General features: G+C 39.6%; 2 protein-coding genes across 4 annotated transcripts; both read left to right on the plus strand.

The window, feature by feature from the left end:
• Positions 1-961: 961 nt before the first annotated feature.
• Positions 962-8,071, plus strand: fancg (FA complementation group G). 3 transcript variants are annotated; one of them, XM_079606761.1, is made up of 15 exons: positions 962-1,002; positions 1,597-1,643; positions 1,728-1,812; positions 1,905-2,030; positions 2,123-2,313; positions 2,540-2,681; positions 2,871-3,001; positions 3,144-3,290; positions 4,371-4,525; positions 4,655-4,721; positions 4,930-5,234; positions 5,321-5,361; positions 6,673-6,840; positions 6,938-7,052; positions 7,179-8,071. In XM_079606761.1, the coding sequence occupies exons 4-15, from the start codon at positions 1,940-1,942 to the stop codon at positions 7,285-7,287; spliced, it is 1,662 nt and encodes a 553-aa protein (XP_079462887.1). In that variant the 5' UTR covers positions 962-1,002; positions 1,597-1,643; positions 1,728-1,812; positions 1,905-1,939; the 3' UTR covers positions 7,288-8,071. The 3 variants fall into 3 exon arrangements, with proteins under 3 accessions (XP_079462887.1, XP_079462885.1, XP_079462886.1); XM_079606760.1 differs by lacking the exon at positions 962-1,002 and adding an exon at positions 1,396-1,516; XM_079606759.1 differs by lacking the exon at positions 962-1,002 and having other exon boundaries at positions 1,391-1,643.
• A 2,311-nt stretch (positions 8,072-10,382) lies between these two features.
• Positions 10,383-23,546, plus strand: vcp (valosin containing protein). The gene is made up of 17 exons (XM_079606689.1): positions 10,383-10,606; positions 12,475-12,586; positions 12,664-12,836; positions 12,994-13,136; positions 13,688-13,818; positions 13,908-14,039; positions 14,128-14,230; positions 14,352-14,485; positions 17,755-17,890; positions 18,031-18,143; positions 18,786-18,950; positions 19,052-19,174; positions 19,277-19,489; positions 19,673-19,981; positions 20,060-20,215; positions 20,438-20,592; positions 22,960-23,546. The coding sequence occupies exons 1-17, from the start codon at positions 10,590-10,592 to the stop codon at positions 23,063-23,065; spliced, it is 2,421 nt and encodes an 806-aa protein (XP_079462815.1). The 5' UTR covers positions 10,383-10,589; the 3' UTR covers positions 23,066-23,546.
• The last annotated feature ends 27 nt before the right edge of the window (positions 23,547-23,573 follow it).

Consider the following 23,573-nt stretch of genomic DNA (forward strand, 5'->3'; position numbering starts at 1 on the left):
CTTTGGGTTGACATGGCAGTGTATTTAACATTTGAATAAAACTGGTTTCTTGTATGTGTCATTTTATTATATATTTTTTAGACTGAATGTGTCAGTTGCAAAGGCTTGTGTGTGTGCGCGTGTGTGTGTGTGTGTGTGTGTGTGTGTGTGTGTGTGTGTGTGTGTGTGTGTGTGTGTGTGTGTGTGTGTGTGTGTGTGTGTGTGTGTGCGTGTGCGTGTGCGTGTGTGTGAGTAAAAGTGTCATATATGTCATGACTTCTCATTTGTGAATGAAACTTCAACACAGAATCAATATTTTGAAGAGCATACATTCTTATATTCAAAATATGTGAATAGCGCAGACCACAACAGCGAGAGAGAGGAATATGTGGTCATTCCTGGGATTCAGCAATATTTCAGTCCCCCAAATGAAATGTTAAAAGCTTTTCAACATACTTTGCTATAGGCTACCCATTATAATGAATGAAAAACTATTGCATTTAAACTCAAGTTAAAGTTACATTTAAATGTGAGTAGCCTACTACTTTTACTTTAATATGCCATTTGAAGCAATGCATGTTTAAACTATTTTGTGATGTTTTATATAGGCTAGTGGCGTGTCATGAGATTTTTTACTTATCAAAACTCTGCTGTGGCAAAAAAAAAAAAAAAGTTGGGAAACACTGCTCTACATTCTAATGTAATAGCCTACATATATAAACATTTTCACATTCTTCCACTTTTAGGGTCAATTTCTGAGAAGGTATTGAGTCTCAGTGTTTAACCTTGTTGGGGGATAGTGTGCATACAGAACATCTCAGGCTTGAGCCTTATCTTGAGTTTTTTTTTTTTTTTTTATGGGGGCAAGAAATGGGGAATTTTTTCTTCTTTTCTTTTTTTTTTCAAAGTTTTGTGTTGATTATCTCTTGGAATGTGCTTATTCACCGATACAAGTCCACGGATAGAAAAAATCAAGGTCGGGCTATTCAGCCATTTAAAGGGCCGGGCAAAACCCAAAACATGGTAAGTCTATCCCTCACAGCCTCGCTTTCATACCTGTCTTGGCGCTGCTCAGAATAAGGTCTATAAACTGATAGAGAACATGTCTAGCTATACCCGTTTGAAAACGCCTCAAAATTGGGAAATGCTCTTTTGTTCCGCAGAGATTACTGGACAGACCAGTGAAGTCATTAAGATCCAACAAAATTTTCTCTATACCTAATACACTATATAGCCTATAATGACCCACCGAGATGATAGCCTGCTGAAAAATAAGCATCGTGCATTTAAACAAACAATCTTATTTTAACAATAATACAAAAGTGACATTTGAAAGGAACATAAATAAATTATCAAACGTTCTAACAGTGTGCGATTTCTTGATTTAAAGTTTTAGACTAGTGCATCCCAAACAGCAGGTGGCGCTGTATCCCTAATCATTCGTTTAGACTTGGAGGAGGAGGGAAAGCTTGAATCAGATGAGGAAGGAGACTGATTCCGAATCCGAAATCTGCAGCATGAGCTTGGACTTAATAAAGTACACATGAAATGTTAGGTATCTGTTGACTGCCTATATTTCGACTCGAGTCTTTGACATGTCTACTATTCCCTGTTTAGTTGATAGATGGAGTGAGGAGAATAACAACATCATATTGACTTGGAAGGTAACTTTACTGTAGCAAAATGACTTTTTTCAAAATGTCAATAAAATTACCTTACGCATAAATACATGTAAGTTACCGTTTCAGCAAAACGAAGTAAACATTGAGCCAAGTCAAGATGTTCGGAAGCGATGCTGTTCAGAAAGCCTTAAACTGCTTCAGAAAATTCAAGGTAACGTTACTGTCATGTGTTACTTTTGATGGCTTAAGTTACACAGCATGGTTATATTGACAGAAGTTCTTAACCATATTGTGTTTATACAGGAATACCAGCAGCTACTGAACGACTCAAACTTGAAATGACAGTTTCATATAATACGTTTTTATTCTCGTTGGGTTACTCCAACCCCAGTGAGGTTGAGGAGAGTCTCATCCACACATTATTAAGAGGTAGGCTAATTGAAGCATTGTTTTTTTTTGTATTGTTAATGATTTATATGCTGTATGTTTTATGTTCCCTGCATCTTTCTGTTTTTCTGTAGCTTTAGAGGCTGCAGGATCTCAGGTGTCCAGTTCTGATCCAGTGAAGTTGTGGGAGACTGTTCTTCAGACTTTTGGCACCTCAGTCATTGTGCCGTATGTCTACAAGCTTCTGCTGATTCAGTGGATGCTGTGGCTCATGCACTGTCAGTTAGAGAGAATTCTTACTCTTTTGACACAGACTAACCACAAGGTATTGTTTTTTTTTTTTGTAATAATCTTTATAAATATAATGTTAAGACTCCCCTTGGAAGTTTGCTGAAGCGCCCGGCCCTCTGGTTGAGAACCACAGTTTTGCAATACTAATACATAGAGATAATCACTCAAAAAACATGTAAGAAGAATAATAAGATGAAAACTATTCATTTTAAGATTGTATATTTGACTGCTATACTGCTGTCATTCTCATCTCCCCTCAGAGAGAGCACTCAGCACCTGTGAATCTACTGACAGAAACACGAAACCTTGCTTTGAGCATGGAAGAAGACTCCTCACTAATGGTTGCCATGGCAGCAAAGGACCTCAAGGATCTTTTGCACATCTGCACTGTGATATGCCAAGGTATGAAACGTCTGAACTAACTTATTATTTATACATTATGTAGTCCATTATATTAATGTCAGAAATGTAAAACAATTAATGTTGTTTTATGATAAAATATTGTAATTAGGTAAGACACAATATAGATGTAAGTAATTTTACATTTCTTTGCAAACTGCCATTTGTCCTAAAATGTGTTTCTTGCTTTAGGGGTGGAACAGATGAAGATGGAGAAATATTCTGAGGCCCTTGAGGCTTTTCAGGAGGCTAAAGGCCTTCCAAGTCCCAGAAGTCTCTTGGCACAGATCCATGCTCTTACAGGCCAGAGTTTTGCTAAGCTGGTAAGAAGCTCTCCATCCAGTGAACTCTGGCCTGAACTTAATAGACCTAAATAGACCAAATCTTGAACCAACAGTTCCTGAATCAGTTCCTGTTTATATTTGATTAATTGAGTTTGTTTAACTGATTCATGTGTCCGTGCAGGGTCAGCCCCATTGTGCTCTCCACTTTTATCGGAAGGCTGTGGAGGTGGATTGTGCTTGCCATAGTGCACTTTATCAAAGTGCTCTGGTGTTCAGGGAGCTTGGCAATTCAAAGGCAGAAATTGAGGCCCTGCATCTTCTTTACTCAGTAAGTCATTCTGCACACAACTTTTTTGCTTATTATTATTATTATTATTAATAAATATATTATTTACAATATTTACAAAAAATCATTAACAGCCTGAGTTATCAGTGATAACAAATTATGAATTGCTGTCCTTACTTCACACTAACCATATAACAAATCATTACTAATACTATATTAAAAACAAGAAATATATAAACAAATAAGTAGTGACTGTCTTCTAGCGTCAACAAAGTAGACCTAAACCAAATACATTTAAGTAGCAACAAGTTTTCAGCTGACATTTGCTGCTTTCGCTTCAAACAGTAAAGGTCTTTCATAATAATCCAATGAATGTATTTCCTGCATGTTATGCAGTGTCATTTTAAAATGTGTTTGTTATATAATACTGTAAGACACTTCAGATGTTATGGGAAGAAGGCGGCAGGGACTGGTGAACATTTAAAGATTTAAATAAATAAATAAATAATTACAAAAATGAAATTATAAGCCAGCAGCCCCTCGCGGACGACTGCTGGCCGCACAAAACCGAAACAAAACACAACATAAAATCAGGCCTGTTCCTCTCTCGATCTCCACCGTCGTCGCTTCTCCTTTTATGCTTCCGCTCCGTCCTTGAGAGATATGAGACCGGTGAGCGATGTGACTGATTCAAGTGAAGTCATCTTTAATTATATAGTGCTTTATGCAATACATATTGATACGTGAGCAGGTGTCGCTCGTCAGTAATCATGCCACCGGCCCTCGTCCTGCTCGACACATACCCCCATCGCCCCTCGCAGGTGGCCACGCGGCACCTGGGGGTATGGATTGACAAGGTGCTGCGCGGACAAGATCCTCCACCAGCTGGGCAATCTTCTCCTCGGTGCCTGGCGACACTCCTCCCACGGCTCCTCCATTTTCGGGCACTCGGCAGGAGTCCCCCATTCCCTGCTCCTTCACTTCATGGCGGATGGCAGCAGGTTCCGGCCCACGGCGAACGGCAGTGACTCCTCCGCTCCCTCACAGATGGCAGCCGCCCCTCCCACGGCCCTCGACCTCGTCCTGCTCTCCACAAATACTTTTCTCTTGCTTTGTTTACAGGCAGTCCAGCTGCAGGCTGATAAAAGTGCATCTAGTGCTTCACTGGTCTCTCCGGCTACACTGCTTGGTGGTGAACAGATGACCTTCATTAGCAGAGTCCCTTCCTCCTCTCTGATTCTGCACACTTTGGCTCACACATGTGTGTTCAATGGCAGGCAAGTGATCCCTCAAAAAGGACCAATGTTTGACTAGATGATCAAATATCTATATTTCAATTAGATTTAGAAAAACTTTCACAGAATACTAAACCTCTAAACAAAATATATATCATTTTTGTCAATCAGTATTTCAGATGGTGTTGAGCACTATCTTGATCTGTTGGCGTCACTGCAGTCAGATGGCAAAGATCTTGTAAGGACTGCACTTTTTCAGGCATCAGATTCAGAAATAATGCATACAAAGTGATGTGACTGATTAAAGTGAAGTCACCTGTATTTATATAGTGCTTTATGCAATACATATTGTTTCAAAGCAACTCCACAGTAATAAAGAGGAAAATAACTTAATCAGTCACGCAAACTTCATCAAATATGAGACAACAAACCTGTCTGTGTTTCAGGTATCCACAGGGGATGGCACTTCTTTTCCCAGAATCCCAGTGGTCTACCTTGAAGCAGGATTTGCTTTGTTGAAAGCTCAAAGGTATAGTGATGCTCTTGTGGTCTGCGAGGAGGTCATCACTAGCACTTTAGACTTCATTCCCAAGAGGTTGCTACTTGATGCTGTTGAAAAACAAAAATCTGATTCTGATGTCATACTTGAAAATGTGGACTTTGTGTTATGGGCTGGTGCGGCCCATCTCCTTCAAGCACAAGCCCACTGGAAACTGAAGGACACCAAAGAGGCTATTACAAACTTCACAAGGTACGATGTGATGAGTTTCATTCAGTACCTTAGCTTTGTTGGCAAATCATGTTTTAAGCAAATGCTCTCTTGTTCTTTCCTTTCAGAGCGATTAATCAGCTAGTGAAAGTGTTTATTAAACAGAAAGGTAAGTAATCTCTTTCTTTCTAGAGTGCAGAATCATACTAAGCTTTGTCTGTCTTTGTTTTTGAAGTATCATCTAGGTAGAAAAACGCAGACTTACAGATATAATTAACTATAGACAAATATTTGTATCCTAGGGTTCTCATTAGGGGTGGAACGGTACATGTATTCGTTCGTATTGAACCGAATCGGTACGGGCGTCACGGTTCGGTGCATGAATTTAAACGGAGAATACACGGTATAAAAATAAATAAAACTTGCGTGCAAATTAATTAATGTAATGCAGAACTACTGTTAGAAACGCGGGTTCTGTAGCCCTGCCTTAAGCTAGGTTTGCGCTGTCTATGGGTTTGCGAGCCTCCGCTGCGCGAGCGCCTCCCTTAATGAACGAGGCATTTATACTTCGCACTCGCCGGTGTACTATTCTTTGAAACGACAGGGTGCAACTCGGTGTAACTGTCCTCTAAACCATCAGGAATCAGCGGTGAGAAGTAAGGTACACTCGTGAATATTTATTTTAGTACACTTTAGTAGGCTACACCAAAACCACACTACAAAAGAATCATGTAAAGCAGTAAACCAGATTATTCCTTGTGACATTAGAAAAAAAAATGGATATGAGAAGGTAACCTACAACTAAATTAACGTTATCTTACATAATTTCTAAACATTTTTATTTAGTTTTGTGAAACTTTTTATAAAACATGGCCATTTATTTTTATTTAAAGGGCTTATGTCTGCTATTGTAGGCTCATTGACTTAATGTAAGCAACTAATTTAGACGCAAGAACTGGGTGCCGGTGCGGTGAGATGTACATGCTCGGCCAGATTCGGCTTGAAGTCGTGCATCTTCGGATGCGGAGCAATGACGACATTTTTGCCGCGTGCACCTTCGCGCTCGTGCGTCCGCACATAAGAGATGCTGTATTTTCAGTTTTATAGCTGATGGTCTTATTTTGTTTACATCTTACTTTACACACTTCAGGGCAGGCTGTTGCAGCGGCTCAGGGGAGAGACTGTATAGGTGGTACAGACTGAGACATGCACAATAAAAAGAATTGCCTTCTGCATTTTTGTTTTGCTTTTCCCTCCATTGTACCGAACTCGTACCGAACCGTGATGTCTGAACCGAACCGTGACTTCTGTGTACCGTTCCACCCCTAGTTCTCATCCAGTATCTATTATAACAGATCTCCATTCAAGAGATGAAGATGTTTTCCCATTTTTATCTTATCGAAGCCACATTTGATGTGTGAACTTGTTTTATTGTTTTCTTTCATGTATCATTACTTGCATGGTTTCATCAAACTTTTAGACTGGAAACAAAAACATCTTGGAAACACTGAAGCAATGGTTGAAAGAATGGTGACTTTGGAAGCAGCAAAAGGACAAGCACTAGCTGGTAGAGGGTGCTGCTTTTTGGAAAGGGGTCAATTGAAGGAGGCCCTGAGAGATCTTCATCTCAGTCTCCAGATGACACCAGGTTTTCAGCTGATATGCAGTCATTATAGTGAATTGTGCTTAGTCTAATACATTGCCCTGTCCGTCTCAAATTTACATGTGGAATTGAATTTCACTAGGTTGTAAGAATACTAAAATGTGGCTAACTGAGGTCTTGTGGAGGCTTGATCGTAGAGAGGAAGCATCAGCTTACTGGAGAGAAGCCCATAGCACTTCAGATATACCTGAGTCAATGTAAGCTATTGGACAAGTTATATGTCAGACTATGACTTTACACATGAAAGTCACACATCATTGCAATCTATAATTTCTGTAACTGGTGTGATGATTGTTCAGTAATTTCTTTGACTTGCGTTACAGAAACCTACCGCTGTATTTGCAGGCGTTGCCAGAGGACACAGCTTTTGACTTCACTGACTTGAAGAAGAAAATGGGCGAATACATTCATGCCAAAAATGTAATGACATAATTTGAGGATGCTCTCTATAAATTGCTCCATGTCATCTTTTTTGGTGCATAACTACAGACAAAAAAAGACTGTTTTAATTGTGTTGTCTAATTGTGTTAGCATAATGTAGCATAATACCCCTACTACTGTAGCTGAAGTGTCATCCCTAAAACAAAATTAAAGAGCTGTGCTAAACAGAGGGCAGGATTGCATGCTATAATGTCTCTGTTGACATTTTGATCAACCATTGCCAATAAGGTTGGATTCCACTTGTCAGAAGAATGAAAAGAGAAAGCATCCAGCCTGGAATCAAATTGTGTATTTTATACATGCTAAACAAAATAAGTCTAAAGTAGTGATGATTTTCTGATTAGTATCTTGTTTTTGAATGGAAATGAAACCATTTTATCTATTATCTAGAAAACAACATTTATAATGAAAAGGATTTGAAATGTATAAACAAATTTTTTAATTATTATTTAATTTAATCGTTATATCGTGCTCCTTATTTCAACCCGCACAGTCGCATGTAACTTACATGATGGAAGTATATTATAGGTGCATTACATTTTTTTGAATATCATGGAAAAGTGTATATTTAATTCAAAAAGTGACATTTTTAAATATTCTAGAGATAATAGAAATATTCTAGAAATATTTCAAGGTGCTTCCAACATCAAGGTCATGGGTTCAATTCCAATGGAAAGCATGAACTGATGAGAATGTTAATGTGTACCTTGAAATGCAATGTAAGTCGCTTTTGGAAAAGCGTCTGCCAAATGCATAAATGTACATGTAAATCTCCAAATATTAGAATATTTCTTAAGATCAATCAAAAAAGGATTTACAAATCAGAGATGTTCAAGTTCTGAAAAGTAGAATGTTCATTTATGGACTCAACACTTGGTCAGGGCTCCTTTAGCACGAATTACTGCATCAGTGCGGTGTGGAATGGAGGCGATCAGCCTGTGGCACTGCTGAGGCGTTATGAAGCCAAGGATGCTTTAAAAGCGGCCTTCTGCTCGTCTGTTTCTCATCTTCCTCTTAATACTAATAATAATAATTCATTACATTTATATAGCGCTTTTCTCGACACTCAAAGCGCTTTACATAGAGGGGGAATCTCCTCAACCAGCACCAATGTGCAGCATCCACCTGGATGATGCGACGGCAGCCATATTGCGCCAGAACGCCCACCACACACCAGCTTACTGGTGGAGAGGAGACTGATGAAGCCAATTAGTATATATAGGAGGATGATTAGGAGGCCATGATGGACAGAGGCCACTGGGCAAATTTAGCCAGGATGCCGGGGTTACACCCCTACTCTTTCGAAAGACATCCTGGGATTTTTAATGACCACAGAGAGTCAAGACCTCGGTTTAACGTCTCATCTGAAGGACGGTGTTCTTTGGCAGTATAGTGTCCCCATCACTACACTGGGGCGTTAGGATCCGCACAGACCACAGGGTGAGCCCCCCCTGCTGGCCTCACTAACACCTCTTCCAGCAGCAACCTGGTTTTCTCAGGAGGTCTCCCATCCAAGTACTAACCAGGCTCAGCCCTGCTTAGCTTCAGTGGGCAACCAGTCTTGGGCTACAGGGTGATATGGCTGTCTTGACAATACAGGTCAGGCGAGTTGGCTGGCGAATCAAGCACAGTAATATCACCGTCAGCAAACCAGTTGGTAGCAGTTTTGGCACTATGGGCAGGTGTGACATCCTGATGGAAAAGGAAATCAGCATCTCCAAAAAGCTTGTCAGCAGATGGAAGCATGAAGCTCTAAAATCTCCTGGTAGACGGCTGACTATGGACTTGATAAAACACAGTGGACCACCACCAGCAGATGACATGGCATCTCAAATCATCACCGACTGGAAACTTCACACTGTACTTCAAACAACTTGGATTCTGTGCCTCTCCACTTTTCCTCTAAACTCTGGGACTTTGATTTTCAAATGGGATGAAAATTTTACTTTCATCTGAAAAGAGGACTTTGGACCACTGAGCATCAGTCCAGTTCTTTTTTTTCCTTTGCCCAGGTAAGATGCTTCTGATGTTATCTCTGGCTCAGGAGTGGCTTGGTTCTAGGAATGTGACAGTTGTAGCCCATTTCCCGAAGACATCTGTGCGTGGTGGCTCTGGTGCACTGACTCCAGCTTTAGTCCACTGCTTGTGAAGCTCTCCAAAGTTCTTGAATGGGCTTTGCTTGACAATCTTCTCAAGGCTGCGGTTATTCCTGCCACACTTTTCCCTTCTAGTCAACATCAATATGCTTCGATACAGCGATCTGCGAACAACCAACCCATTTCAGCAATGACCTTCTGTTGCTTACCTTGTGGATGGTGTTGATGATCGTCTTCTGGACAACTGTCAAGTCAGCAGTCCTTCCCATGATTGTGGTTGTGTGTATTGAACTAGACAGAGAGATATCTGGTAGTTATACTGTATGAATGGTAATTTAATCAAGCTCATAAAAAGTACAAAAGGGAAACCAACATCACTCGTGGGGAACTTTAATATTTGGTAAAAAATACCAACAAGTTTCGGCTTAGGAGCCTTCCTCAGACTATACAACAGACACAATTTAATCAAAATCGAAATTAGATATTCTAATATGGAGTTGTTGTTTTTACTATATAGGCCATAATTATCTAACTTACATTAAAAATGCATGTAACATTTTAGTTTACGTGTTATGAGTGTAGAAATAGAATATATTAATATATTCACTAGCTTAACTTGATGAAAAATAAACTTTTCCACAATATTCGATTTTTTTCAGACGGACCTGTTTATTATGACAGTAATATTACATTGCTCTGCATTCCAGCTCATTTAAATTATTACCAAAAAAATGTTTAAATGCATTATTTGAGACATATTTGGCGTTTTGTGTCTTTTTGAGATTACCTAAACTGTTGGGCAACATTGCCTATTTGGCAATAGAGTTGTTGGCATTTTGACACTTCGGCTCAGCAGAGTAACCGCTTAATCAGACTCTGCCGAGCCAATCCAAAAGAGACAATTCACAACGCAGCAGAAAATAAACCAATCACAATGAACCGTGAAAGACACCAATGATGTTTAAGCTCTTCCACAGTCGGTCCAAGATTGGCCAATCGGTCAACGCCAGGAATCGCGACGTGTGCTCCTATTGGCTTAGCGTTCAAAATGGGCGAGGAAACTTTTTCTCCGCAGAGTTGATGTTAGCAAGCTAATCCAGTGCAGAGGTAAAAAGCTAGTGTGAAGGTTGGAATCGGTCACTTAAGAGAGCTACTCATTTCCATCAACTATTTGTATCTTTTTGCGGGAGAAGCAATATGGCTTCGGGTGGAGAGTAAGTACAATTCTAGTAATGAGTTATTTAGTCTGTTGATGGTTGTTTTGTTTTCTTTTGAGTGCCAGTTAAGTTAGCTGTTAAGCTAAAAGACGAACGCATCATGAATGGTGATCAATGAAAAGAGCGAGTTTACACGCTACATATTTCACATCCAAGTTTACATGTTAATTGATATAACGTTAATCTATTTAATCCTTAGGTACTTACGTTCTCGTAACTCATTAAAACTTCTGCGGGAGTTTTAATGAGACTATGATCAGCTGTGTTTAGCATCTAAGCTAACCGGACTGAGTCATCTCCCATGATCGAGGCTTTCGGCCCACCGGCATCACCGGTGACTGCTCGGAACAAAACACTTACAACACCGTTAAACGACTCGCATGTCGCTCCATATAATAAAAACAATATTAATTATCTATTGCAATAACGCCGTGAATAAGCCTCAAAACTAGCTAACGTAACCGTTTTTTTACAGATAACGTTAGCAGCAGCAGCTGGTGATGATGACAAATCCCGTGATCTAGATATTTCAGCCATCAAATCTAAAACCCCTGGCATTTTGTGTCATTTAACACGTTAGATAATTAATGTATAAGACCCTAGAGCTTTTATAAGCACTTAAATACTAGGGTTTCAGCGGTTTGGGCTTCACATGTCACACAGGAGCATTTGCTGTGTCATTGGCAACTGGAGCTGGCTAACTGCTGCTAGCTCGCTCATCGTCATCACACTCTGAGAGGAATACAAATTATACTTCCATCTAACCTGAACATTATATGGTTGGGTTGTGTACACGACTAAAACTAACACTTGTGTGAGGAAGTTAATAGTATAGTTCAGTAGTATGTAAATATATAACGTTTGCTGTCTGTTAGCTACGGGGATGTAACGTTAACGTTACATTGTTAGCTTATTTACACGCGCTGTTGGCCTCTGCTTATTGACGTGTCTGAGAACCGTTATGGTTAAGTTTATCTTATTTTCCTTAAAGAATTTTTTTAACGGTGTAACGTTACAGCTTAATTTGTTGTATTTTGCGGGATCAGCTACATTAAGGCCTTGCTTACGACCGCATCCCGGCCTAAATCTAGCAGTGGATCATTACGGCTTTCAGTCCGGTGTTTTGTGGAAAGCTCTAGAGTAACTTGAGATTGACAAACGTGCATGTGAGCAGACGTGCACTTGTCCATAGACTCCGTCGTGTTATTCTCTCGTAACAGACATGTTAATATGTCATGTATAATCTTTCTACATGAAAGGGCTACGTAATATGAAATGTAATTATCTTTCACTTCCGCATCAAGTGATACTGAAAGAACGAAAATAGCAACTATCTGTCTCTGATAACCACCTGTGAAGTCCTAAGCATTGTTAAAGGGACCGCTCACCCGAAAACGAGTAGTCTTTACTCGCACCCATTTTGTTCCAAACATTATTTTTTCTCAATAACAGCCTTGGTTACCATTATGGTTAAAGGAAAAAAGTGGATCCAGTGAAAGCAAATTGTGAGGTTGTCATTCTGCCGAGCATCATCTTTTCTGTTCCACAAAAGAGCCTCAAAACCAAGGGGTGCCACAGGATGAATAAACCATTTTATTTAATTTTTTTAACGATCTTATTGAAATGCTGAAAACGTTTTCCCAATAACAGGTTTTTCAATACCGTTTTTTTTTTTTAACAATCGATCGTAATCCTGAATTGCTAAATTTAATTATGATAAATTCAATATCAACACTCCCAGTGTTTGAAAACAAGCAGTATTGTCATAATTACAGCAATATGGGGGCCCTTTGAATATTGTGTTGGAAAATGGGGGGGGGAAAGGGGTGAGAACCACTGCTTTAAAATGTTCCTCTTCCCCACAGATCCAAAAATGATGATCTTTCCACTGCCATTCTGAAGCAGAAGAACAGGCCAAATAGGTTGATTGTTGATGAATCCATCAATGAAGACAACAGTGTTGTGTCTCTCTCTCAGGTAAAATCTTCAGTCGGATTATACATGTATAAAAATGTCCATTTGCATGTGCCTATCATATTTTCTCTACTTTTCAGGCAAAGATGGATGAGCTCCAGCTCTTTAGGGGGGACACAGTGCTGTTGAAGGGCAAGAAACGGAGAGAGACTGTTTGTATCGTCCTGTCCGATGACACCTGCTCTGATGAAAAGGTTCGCATGAACAGGGTGGTCCGCAACAACCTCAGGGTGCGCCTTGGTGATGTTATCAGGTTAGACTGTTTTCTGTTTAAACTTTCATCGCATACCCTAGCTGAATGATCCTGGTAATGTTGTTACAACAGTTTTTGGGTGTTATTCTGATTTCTAGGATGTTGTTCTATTAAATGCAAGATGGATAATTCATTTGTTCCCGTTTCTGGTTTTCAGTATTCAGCCATGTCCAGATGTGAAGTATGGAAAGCGCATTCACGTTCTGCCAATCGATGACACGGTAGAAGGCATCACGGGCAATCTGTTTGAGGTCTATCTCAAGCCTTACTTCCTAGAGGCTTATCGGCCAATCCGTAAAGGTAACTATTACCTCCAGTGGCAGTGTAGAGAAAAGAAATCTCTGATAGCCGAGGCACTGCTTAATTAAAATGTCTTTATTGTACAAATGACATGTCCTAAATGGACAACTTTAAAATGCCCATCCGTAGTGGCATGGGGCCTTCTTCAGGGCATGAATCATCTTAAATCTAAATATTACCTCCAGTGTTCATTATAATAGTACTAAGAGTTTTTTTTTTACTCCGTTCACTTTTGGATTAATTGTGAGATGTAAATTTATGTTAAATGTATGTTAACTGCCTTTTTGGCGTGTTCGCACCACCGTAACTAGGAATGATTTTAGTTCTAGGAACTCCTTTTGGGGGAACTAAATTAGCTGCTCCAGAGTAGGGCAACATTTTTCATTTTAGGGTGAACTAACCCATTAAGGACCTAGAAAGAGTTTGTGGTTTGTCTAAAGCAGCATGAAATTCAGTCACTACTTAAGGTTGTGTAATTGTAAAAAAGAAAAGAAATGGTGATTCACACAGCAGTGATTGATAATAACATTGGTTTGGCTTGATTTCCATAGGTGATATTTTCCTGGTCAGAGGAGGCATGCGTGCTGTGGAGTTCAAAGTGGTGGAGACTGACCCCAGCCCGTACTGTATTGTGGCCCCAGACACAGTGATCCACTGTGAGGGGGAGCCTATCAAGAGAGAGGCGAGTAGATGTTTCAAGTTTTGTCATGGTTTAAAATGGGTTTTGTGGAGGAACAGTGTGTTTGAATGCTTCTGCACTAATTTTTGCAGGATGAGGAAGAGTCTCTGAATGAGGTGGGTTACGATGACATTGGAGGGGTCAGGAAACAGCTCGCCCAAATCAAAGAAATGGTAGAGCTGCCTCTTAGACACCCAGCTCTCTTCAAGGCTATTGGAGTGAAGGTAACTGTCTGCATTATGAGACTTAAACACATTAAAGTGTTGTGAGTTTGTAGTCTGAGGTACAAATCATAATTTATTTATTTTTCAGCCTCCCCGTGGCATTCTGCTATATGGACCCCCTGGAACTGGAAAAACACTCATAGCTCGTGCTGTGGCAAATGAAACTGGAGCATTCTTCTTCCTCATCAATGGTGGGGATGCAAGAACACAATTTAATTTGAATGGCTTTTGATGATTTGTTTTTATGCTTGTATGTCGGTGCAAGTTTATGACCCTGAGGAAAATTGAAGTAAATTCTTTTAATTGTCCCAGGCCCTGAGATCATGAGTAAACTGGCTGGGGAATCTGAGAGCAATTTGCGCAAAGCTTTTGAGGAAGCAGAGAAGAATGCACCAGCCATCATCTTTATTGATGAACTTGATGCCATTGCTCCCAAAAGAGAGAAGGTAAGACTGCTTTTGTAATGGATGAAAGATTATTAGGCTCAATCACATCAGTTGCTTTGCACAAATAATCATTACTTTGACTGGTTTGTAAACGATTTTATCCATCAGTAAAACAGTTTAAGCTGTAACGCTTGTACATATTGATATTCTAATAACTTCTGTGATAAGAGCTTTCAGTCTAATCATGGATACAAATCCTTGCCTTTTTTATCTTATATGTGAAAGACAAGACACTGCGTCCTTGTTTTCATTAATTAATTTTTTTTACATTGAATCGGTATGTTTCCAAGACAACATTTCATTGTAGTATTTTCTCATGTTTTTATTCTACCGAACATTTCTCTCCCCAAATCCTTAAAATCCCAAATTTTTGGATGCTTTAAGTCAAAATGGCTTATTACTAATATTTAAGTATAATTAAAATTTAGGTTATTTGAACTTAATAAAGGAAAATAAGCTTTTGGCTTGTCTTCTGAGGCCATAAGAGGGCACAATGAGCAAAATATTAATGCACAACAAAGTGTCATGAACGGTGTCATATCGGTAGGGCTGGGTATCGATTCAGATGTTCCAATTTGATTCGCAAGCTCTGATTTCGAGTCTCGGTTCAATTCCGATTCTAAATTCGATTTCGATTCCCGATTCGACTCAATGAATATAGATTTAATACAAATCCTATATTTATTTTTAAACGGTGAACATAAGTTTACGAGTGGTTAATTAATAAAAAGAAATGGAGCCACAAACCTGTATATTAAACTTTTTATTTTAGGTACTCTTGGGTACATTAAAACCCAACTTCAAATGCATACAATGAATAGACAGGATTTTGATGCAAGATGAAAAATTGATGCTGAAAATTGGACCAGTCAGAACAGTCGCATTCCTTGATCAATCAGGATCAGGTTAAGTTTAATATAAAACTAACATAAAATCTCACAGCATTAGCTGTAACATGGAGGCTGCAAGCCTATGAACACTGTAGGAAAACTAATACTGGCTTTTGGGTGATGGGTATAAATAAATATGAAAAAAAAAATAGATTTTGAAGAATAGGCCTTTGAGAATCGATTTTGAATCGACCACATTTTAAAAATTGAAAAATCAATTTTTTTTAATAATAATTTGTTACATTTTATATAGCGCCAATCAGTATATGGGGATGATTAGGAGGCCATGAAGGACAGGCCTATGGGCAAATTTGGCCATGATGCCAGGGTTACACCCCTTCTATTTTTTTGAAAGACATTTGAGCACATATTTCATTTGAAGATGACGTGCACATACACTGTGCTGGTCCATGTTTATAGCTAGGGCTGAACGATTAATTGCATTTGCGATAATATCGCGATATGATGAAACACGATTTTGTAACAGCAAAAGCTTTTTTTAATGTGTAATTATTTTTAAAAGTAGCCTTATAATTACATATGTAATTAAATAAATATTTAAAGTTTTATTAATAAGATTAATTAATAAATAAATGATCGGCTCATGAGGTGCCTAAAGATTCCCATCCATGTTTTACAATGATTTATTGCTTGTGTTTGTTTAATAATATAAAAGATAAAGAGCTTAAAAAATAATCGCATACGCAATCGCAATATTATTTTCCAAAATCGTTCATCCCTATTTATAGCACGAGAATATTTAAAATGTCCATAACTTGAAACACGCTTGCTCCGGTCCGTATATGATCCGCGTTGCGAGCCATTCTTTCTCATGAACAAATCCAGAGAAGCACTCAGAAACTGCTCACCTAGAATTGTGCTCTCCAGCCTTCGGCAGCACGCTTCTAACTAAGACTTTGCTTTTCAAACCGGAAGAACGAAATGGCTCAAAAAAATGCAAAAATAACCAATTTCCACTTGTTGATCAAATTGAGTGCTTTTAGTGTTTTCAGTGATGTGCAGCTTTTACAGTTCGCATCTCAAAAAGCATAAAATTGTATAAATCAAATATAATATTGTAAATTGTGTAAACAATTATAAACAAAACTGCATGTATTTGTGCATGGTGTAATGCTAAGAGCTGATCACAGTACGATTTTGCGTTTAAAAACATGAGATGCAGTGGAATGGGAAAGTCTCACGACTTGTTTTTTAGTAGTTGAAATTCTATTAACTTTTACACAGCCTTCTAAACATGCTGCTCTCTTGTGGTGATGTCAGTCTAGTGTATGTTTTACATAGAATGCATTTTCTGCTCTGCTTTTCCATTGTTTTCTGTGTGAACTGCTTGGTTACGGTTGTGACGCAAACAAGATCTATGCATTGAGCTTTTCCATTTCTGCAATGTTTTAAACAAAGCAGGTTCAGCTCAATAGGTTAACAAAAACATTAAAAGGCAATAACGACTCTTACGTCATCACATCTCGTGCGCCACTGATAAGCCTGCATGACGCACACCGAAAATTTGAATGCTCTATTTTTGCATTAGAATGTGAATTTTTATTTTAAATTCGACAAATTTCAAATTTGAATTTGACAGCCGTAGTGCTTTAAAAGCTTTATTTCCTCTCGTTATATTTCTAATCCCTATTAGCATTTACTATAAATGTTTTTCATGTTACTAAAACCAAAAATGTTCTATCATGCACCTAATTGTAAAAATAATCAAATATTGCAAAATGTTATTTATAGTTAAAGTCTGCTTTTGCATTTTCCTACTTTAAAGTAACTTCTGATCTAAGGTGTATGATGTGTGTGTATAGCCGCCTTTGCACTGCCGATGACAAATGACCAATGGATAGTAGGGGAGCTGTGGCGAGTTCCAATCATATGCGTAAATTTCGGATCTGATTTGAGCTTCGGATGCGTTGATATTTTGTAACTTCTGCGGCTAGACCATCTGTGACCGGCTGTGATGCATTCTAATCAAAACTTGGCGCTAAGTTATAATTAGCTATATTAACACTTAAACGTTTTTCTCTAAACGCTTTCTGTAAAATGGTGGTTAATTATAGCAGAATCATTAAATCATGTTGATTCGCTCAATACATCTAAAATAAAACATAGTAGATTTTATAGAGGGTCATTTGCTTTGTGAATATATTCCTTGATACATGCATTACATTCATTATAATTATTTATTTTACCATGGTGCATAAGCCGAGGTAACTTGCTTCACGACCAATTTCAAAGTTCTGTGCGACTGCCGCAAGGGGCCAAAATGCGGCAATCGTGTTTGCGAATGTCGTGTACAGTGGAAAGGCGGCTTAAAATGTCTAAGGGATGTTTCTCTTAATGGTTTTCCATCTGTTTTTCCAGACTCATGGTGAGGTGGAGAGGCGCATTGTGTCTCAGCTGCTCACTTTGATGGATGGACTGAAACAAAGGGCTCATGTCATAGTCATGGCAGCCACTAACAGACCCAACAGCATTGACCCAGCTCTCAGGCGATTTGGTGAGATCACTTTGTAGATGTCTCTTTACAAAGCAACTCTTGAGCAAAGATGTTTCCAGTTGATATTCAGGCTCTTTGGCTACATGCACTGCACCTTAGATGGGAACATATTGTGCTGATGTCCTGACTCTTGATTTCAGGTCGCTTTGACAGAGAGGTGGACATCGGCATTCCAGACGCTACTGGAAGACTTGAGATACTTCAGATTCACACCAAGAACATGAAGCTTGCTGATGATGTTGATCTGGAGCAGGTGTGTTTCAGAGAATGTTAGAACATTCAGTGCTCAGTGATTCATTTGTTTAAACTGGGTCTCCTTAATCAGGCAATGGCAGAAGCGCCATGCGCATTAAGTCTGCCCCCTCAGAATTTTGAGCCAAGTGGATTGTAAATGCAACGCCCCAAAAAGGCATTTTCAGAATGTCTCTGTCTCTTTCATGTCTCAGTTTGCAGATCATTTGTTGTTTTTCCTCCCCTTCCTCTGTGGAATAGACGCATTACTAATCAGTAGGGCTGGGACGATACACCCACGATACTTGGGTCCCTGTATTGCAATTCTACAAGTATTATGATTTGATATTGTGATTTTTGTTTGCTTTTTTTAAACTAGACCATGAGGAAAAGTTGAAAGATACACTTCTACAGATATACGACCTGCACCATGTATATCTCTGTCCACCATGTTTCACTTTCCCATGTCCACTCGTAAGAGATTTTGACGTGTGATACTCACTGATATAACACATCGCTTTCTCAGAGATTTGAGTCCCATTGCACACTAAATGAAAACTGTCTTTTTAATGTTTTATTTAGGGCACCAAGTCATTGTGGCTAGTGCCCCTTTCAGATATGGGTGCATTTTCACAGTTTTAAACAATCCTCCGTTTGTCTTCAGGTGGCAAATGAAACCCATGGCCATGTGGGTGCTGATCTGGCCGCTCTTTGCTCAGAGGCTGCTCTGCAAGCCATCCGTAAGAAAATGGACCTCATCGATCTGGAGGATGAGACCATCGACGCAGAGGTTATGAACTCCTTGGCTGTTACAATGGATGACTTCAGGGTGAGGATCTTTAAGTAATTCTTACAACATTCAAACCAATTAAGTGTGAGAATTGTATTCAGAAACAAAATGCATTATTGCTTTGCTCTTTTACCTAACAGTGGGCTCTTAGCCAGAGCAACCCCTCTGCCCTGAGAGAGACCGTAGTGGAGGTGCCTAACATCACCTGGGAGGATATTGGTGGCCTTGATGATGTCAAGAGAGAGCTGCAGGAGCTGGTGCAGGTACTGAGCACAGTCTTATTCAGATTTTGTTGACTACAACATGAATACAATGTTCACACAGCTGAATTTTTAAATGCTTACTAAACTTTCTATTCTTTTTAGTACCCAGTGGAACATCCAGACAAATTCCTTAAGTTTGGCATGACCCCATCCAAGGGTGTGCTGTTTTACGGACCACCAGGTTGTGGTAAAACCCTACTGGCCAAGGCCATTGCCAATGAGTGCCAGGCCAACTTCATCTCAATCAAGGGCCCCGAACTGCTCACTATGTGGTTTGGAGAATCAGAGGCTAATGTCCGTGAAATCTTTGACAAGGTATGTGGTCTTGTGATTTCGACTAAGCGGTTTCTAACTCAATCCTGTTTATTTGATTTTGAATGTGAAGAAAAATGATGCTTTTCAGTTATGTTGGTCCTTTTTTTTTTTTTTGTTGCTGCAACTATGACATGTAAATTAAGGATGCATTTTAAAATGGTTTTGGGTCTCTTTGTCCTCCAGGCTCGTCAAGCTGCTCCTTGTGTGCTCTTCTTTGATGAATTGGACTCCATTGCTAAAGCTCGTGGTGGAAACGTTGGTGATGGTGGTGGAGCAGCTGACAGAGTCATTAACCAGATCCTCACAGAAATGGATGGTATGTCCAGCAAGAAGAACGTCTTCATCATTGGGGCCACCAACAGACCAGACATCATTGACCCTGCCATCCTCAGGCCTGGCCGACTGGACCAGCTTATCTACATCCCACTGCCTGATGAGAAGTCTCGCATTTCCATTCTCAAAGCGAATCTCAGGAAGTCTCCAATCTCAAAGGTGAGGTTGGATGGTTTATTTTTTCTTTGGGTTTTTATTTTATTAATTGCTATTAAAATGTTGTCATCCTTTGCGTAGGACGTTGACCTGGACTTCTTGGCCAAGATGACCAATGGCTTTTCAGGTGCTGATTTGACCGAGATCTGTCAGAGGGCCTGTAAACTGGCCATCCGTGAGTCCATTGAGAACGAGATCAGACGGGAACGTGAGAGGCAGACCAACCCTTCTGCAATGGTGAGATTTCAGTTAGTCTAATGTGGTGTTTCTCAAACCATTCAAGTACTACTTTTTAATAAATAAATACATCCTAGTTGGGCAATTTTTTGAAATTGGGCAAATTCAAATGGATAATGGCATAATGTCGTGTTATGATAAATATCAGGTTTCCTGCATTTAAATTGGTATGGCCGTTTTGATTTTTCTAACATGTTGGTTGGTTTGATCTTGTATATTCAGGAAGTGGAGGAGGATGACCCTGTGCCTGAGATTAGGAAGGACCATTTCGAGGAGGCCATGCGCTTTGCCCGCCGCTCCGTCAGTGATAACGACATCCGCAAATATGAGATGTTCGCACAGACCCTGCAGCAAAGCAGAGGCTTTGGCAGTTTCAGGTGGGTTCTTAAATGATAGTGTTTAGTGGCAGCTTTTGTGATATTTAAGTGGTTGTTTGCCCAAAAATGAGACTTGTCATTTACCGTATTTTCCGGACTAAAAGTCCCTCCGTAGTATAAGTCGCATCAGTCAAAAAATGTGTCATGAAGAGGAAAAAAACATATATAAGTCGCATTTATTTAGAAATTTCACAAAATCCAAGACCAAGAACAGACATTTAATCTGGAAAAGCAAGTTATTCAGCTACACAATAACACACAGAACAACAGGCTGAATAGGTGTCCGGCATGTAACACCGGGTTTCCCGCAGCACTTTGGAACTAAGGCGGCTGCCTAAGCAACACATGCCTGCCGCCTTAACTACGTCGTCAAAAAAATGTATATGAGCGATATCCGCCGTGTTAGGCCCTGTCCCAAATGGCGCACTTGATGTGGACTTTCGGTCTCGTGGACTTAAATTGCGCGTGCTCGCTGAGTCTACGAGTCTGTAGGCTGTCCCATTCATCACTTTAACGCTCTGAAGTGTGCTCAGCAGCGCCCCCTTTGTACCCTTGAAGCGGTGTTCCGCGAAGCCCGCATAGATGCAGGCTTCACGCACTTTAACTACCCAGGAATCCTTGCGAATTTGTGAAAGGCCAATCAGACAACGAATTGGAGGAGCTTTCGCTCACGTTAACATGGATGAGAAAAAAATATTTAAGTGTAAATATCATTATGGTTTTTATGACCTATGTGTACATTTTACCAGTTATAACAGTTTATACAAACATTATGGTCATCAACCAGTGGTTGATATCTCAAACATAAATATAAATATATATTTATATTTTATAAATAGCTTGCTGAATAATAGGCTACGATCGCATTATGATTCATTAAATAAATAGAACCGAATATCAGGGCTTTACTGAGTCATATGTAAATGTAGAAATATAATATTTAAACAACCGGACAGTCTTCCTATTTCCGGCGTGACGATCAAGTCTGTCCCAAAAATACCTCTCAATGCGCCCTCGTGCACTCGCGCCAAGGACCCCATAGGTCTGCACTACATGACGTCACCAAAGTGTGGACTCTGAGGAAGTCCACAAGTCCGGAGTGTGCCATTTGGGACAGGGCCTTACTCTGTCCTGTTTAGAGCTCAGATTCTCTGCCCGAGCCCGATATTTCCCGCCGCTATACTCGGTCTGGACCCGTGATCTAGAGACGTGCGGCGCGGGACTAGATTTGATGGCCGAGTGCGGCGGTAGCCTAATGCACTCACTATGTGTGTGCGGGCTGCGGGAGAATAAAACGATTAAATATGAATAAAACATAAAAACGAATAAATTGTTATTCGTCTGTTGCCGAAACGCAACAAGAACAACTAAAACAAAATAGAAACGATTTACAGGCCAGAGTTTCTATTTGTAACATGTTTGCAGCGTTGTGCGATGTAGCCAATCAGACATGTGTTGATTTCTTGAACGCAATGGCCAATCAGAAGCATTTAAGAGAATCCCCTCACCACTCAAAACTGACTTTTTGTTCAGTGCTGAATTCTGCATGCTGGCAAATCCTCTAATTATGAAAGATTCATTATGCAGTCAGCTTCATTGATGATAACAGATGTATGAGATTGCGATGAACTGATGTCAGCTTTATAGGAATTAAAGGAGCGAGCATTCAGTCATGGCAAACCATGCACGCAGCCTGCTTGCTTTTATGTTAAATTAACAGTGGATTGTGAATGTTAATGCTTTAATAACAAATAATTTATCAGGAGCATTTATGCTGATGTGTATGGCGACACGTAGGCTAACACAAAGTTAAGTTACACAGTTACGTTACGCCTTAACTAACACATTTTCTGCGGGAAACTACACAATAGCATAAAGAACATATACCTGGGAGGCTGAATAGGCTAAATTAACAAAAGCCAGCAAGGTACCAGTAAGCAAGTTCACAAAGCTCCCGTGATCTCATTCCACAACACTGAATCTTTTGAATTCTTCCTCTGTGTTGCTTCTGAACAACGCCGCTAACTAGAGCACCCTCTCGCGGCTTGTTTTCTCTTGGTTCATCTGTCAATATGAATTAATTTTGATATACAAGTCGCACCTGACTATACACCGCGACTTAAAGTCCGGAAAATACGATACTCTCCAAGTTTTTCCAAACTTGTAAAAATTTTGCTCTTCTTCTGAACACAAAAGATATTTTGAAGAATGTGTAATCAAACAAATGGACCCCAATGACTTTCATAGAAAAAAGAAGAAAAAAAACAGTATGGAAGTCCATGGGGTCCATCAACTGTTTAACATTGTCAGGATGCTGTCATTTGGTTTTCTTTAAGATTTCAAATGTTTTTTTATTTTATTTTTAAGATTCCCATCCAGTAACCAAGCAGGAAGTGGACCAAGTCAGGGCTCCTCTGGTGCTGGCGGAGGCACAGTCTTCAATGAGGACAACGATGATGATCTTTATGGATAAATGTGACCACATGGCTGACCCTCACAGGCCTCCGTGTACAAAAGACGAAAAATAAAAATTCCAAGTTTTTAGGACTGTGCTTTTTGTTTCTTATTTTCCGCTTCTCCTTTCAAGTCCATTCCCCTTGTTTTTTATTCGCCTCGTTCCCCTTCTGTCCACCCCCTCTGTTGATAGAGAAAAGCATGTAGCTGCTTGTGTTTTGCTCTGGTTTGTGAAAGGATGATTTCTGAGAACATTGATCTTAACATTCTGTGGGTGGGTGGGGGTGAATTTCAGTAAAAACCATACACGATAGGGATTTCATTAACTTCACAAGCTATATGAATGGCATTAGTGGTGGGGTTTAATGCTAGGCTGTTGGAAGGATGATAAAAAAAAACAAAAAAGAAAAAAATAATTGCTAATGACTTCATTTTTTTATGAATGTAGCATATAATGTATTACAAGTTTGAAAAATGTTAAATAAAATTCACGAAATGGACCTTATTTTGTGGTGTTTAATTTGTAG

The sequence above is a fragment of the Phoxinus phoxinus genome (assembly GCF_949152265.1).
Source record: "Phoxinus phoxinus genome assembly, chromosome: 3".
Classification (NCBI taxonomy): domain Eukaryota; kingdom Metazoa; phylum Chordata; class Actinopteri; order Cypriniformes; family Leuciscidae; genus Phoxinus; species Phoxinus phoxinus.

Excerpts from the sequence above, each read along its gene's own strand:
- fancg (XM_079606759.1), top strand. The coding sequence starts at position 1,575 with ATGTCTACTATTCCCTGTTTAGTTGATAGATGGAGTGAGGAGAATAAC. Across the intron at positions 2,314-2,539 it reads TGACACAGACTAACCACAAG|AGAGAGCACTCAGCACCTGT; the intron begins GTATTGTTTTTT and ends ATCTCCCCTCAG. Across the intron at positions 2,682-2,870 it reads CTGCACTGTGATATGCCAAG|GGGTGGAACAGATGAAGATG; the intron begins GTATGAAACGTC and ends TTCTTGCTTTAG.
- vcp (XM_079606689.1), top strand. Across the intron at positions 12,587-12,663 it reads GTGTTGTGTCTCTCTCTCAG|GCAAAGATGGATGAGCTCCA; the intron begins GTAAAATCTTCA and ends TCTACTTTTCAG. Across the intron at positions 14,040-14,127 it reads TCAAGGCTATTGGAGTGAAG|CCTCCCCGTGGCATTCTGCT; the intron begins GTAACTGTCTGC and ends TTTATTTTTCAG.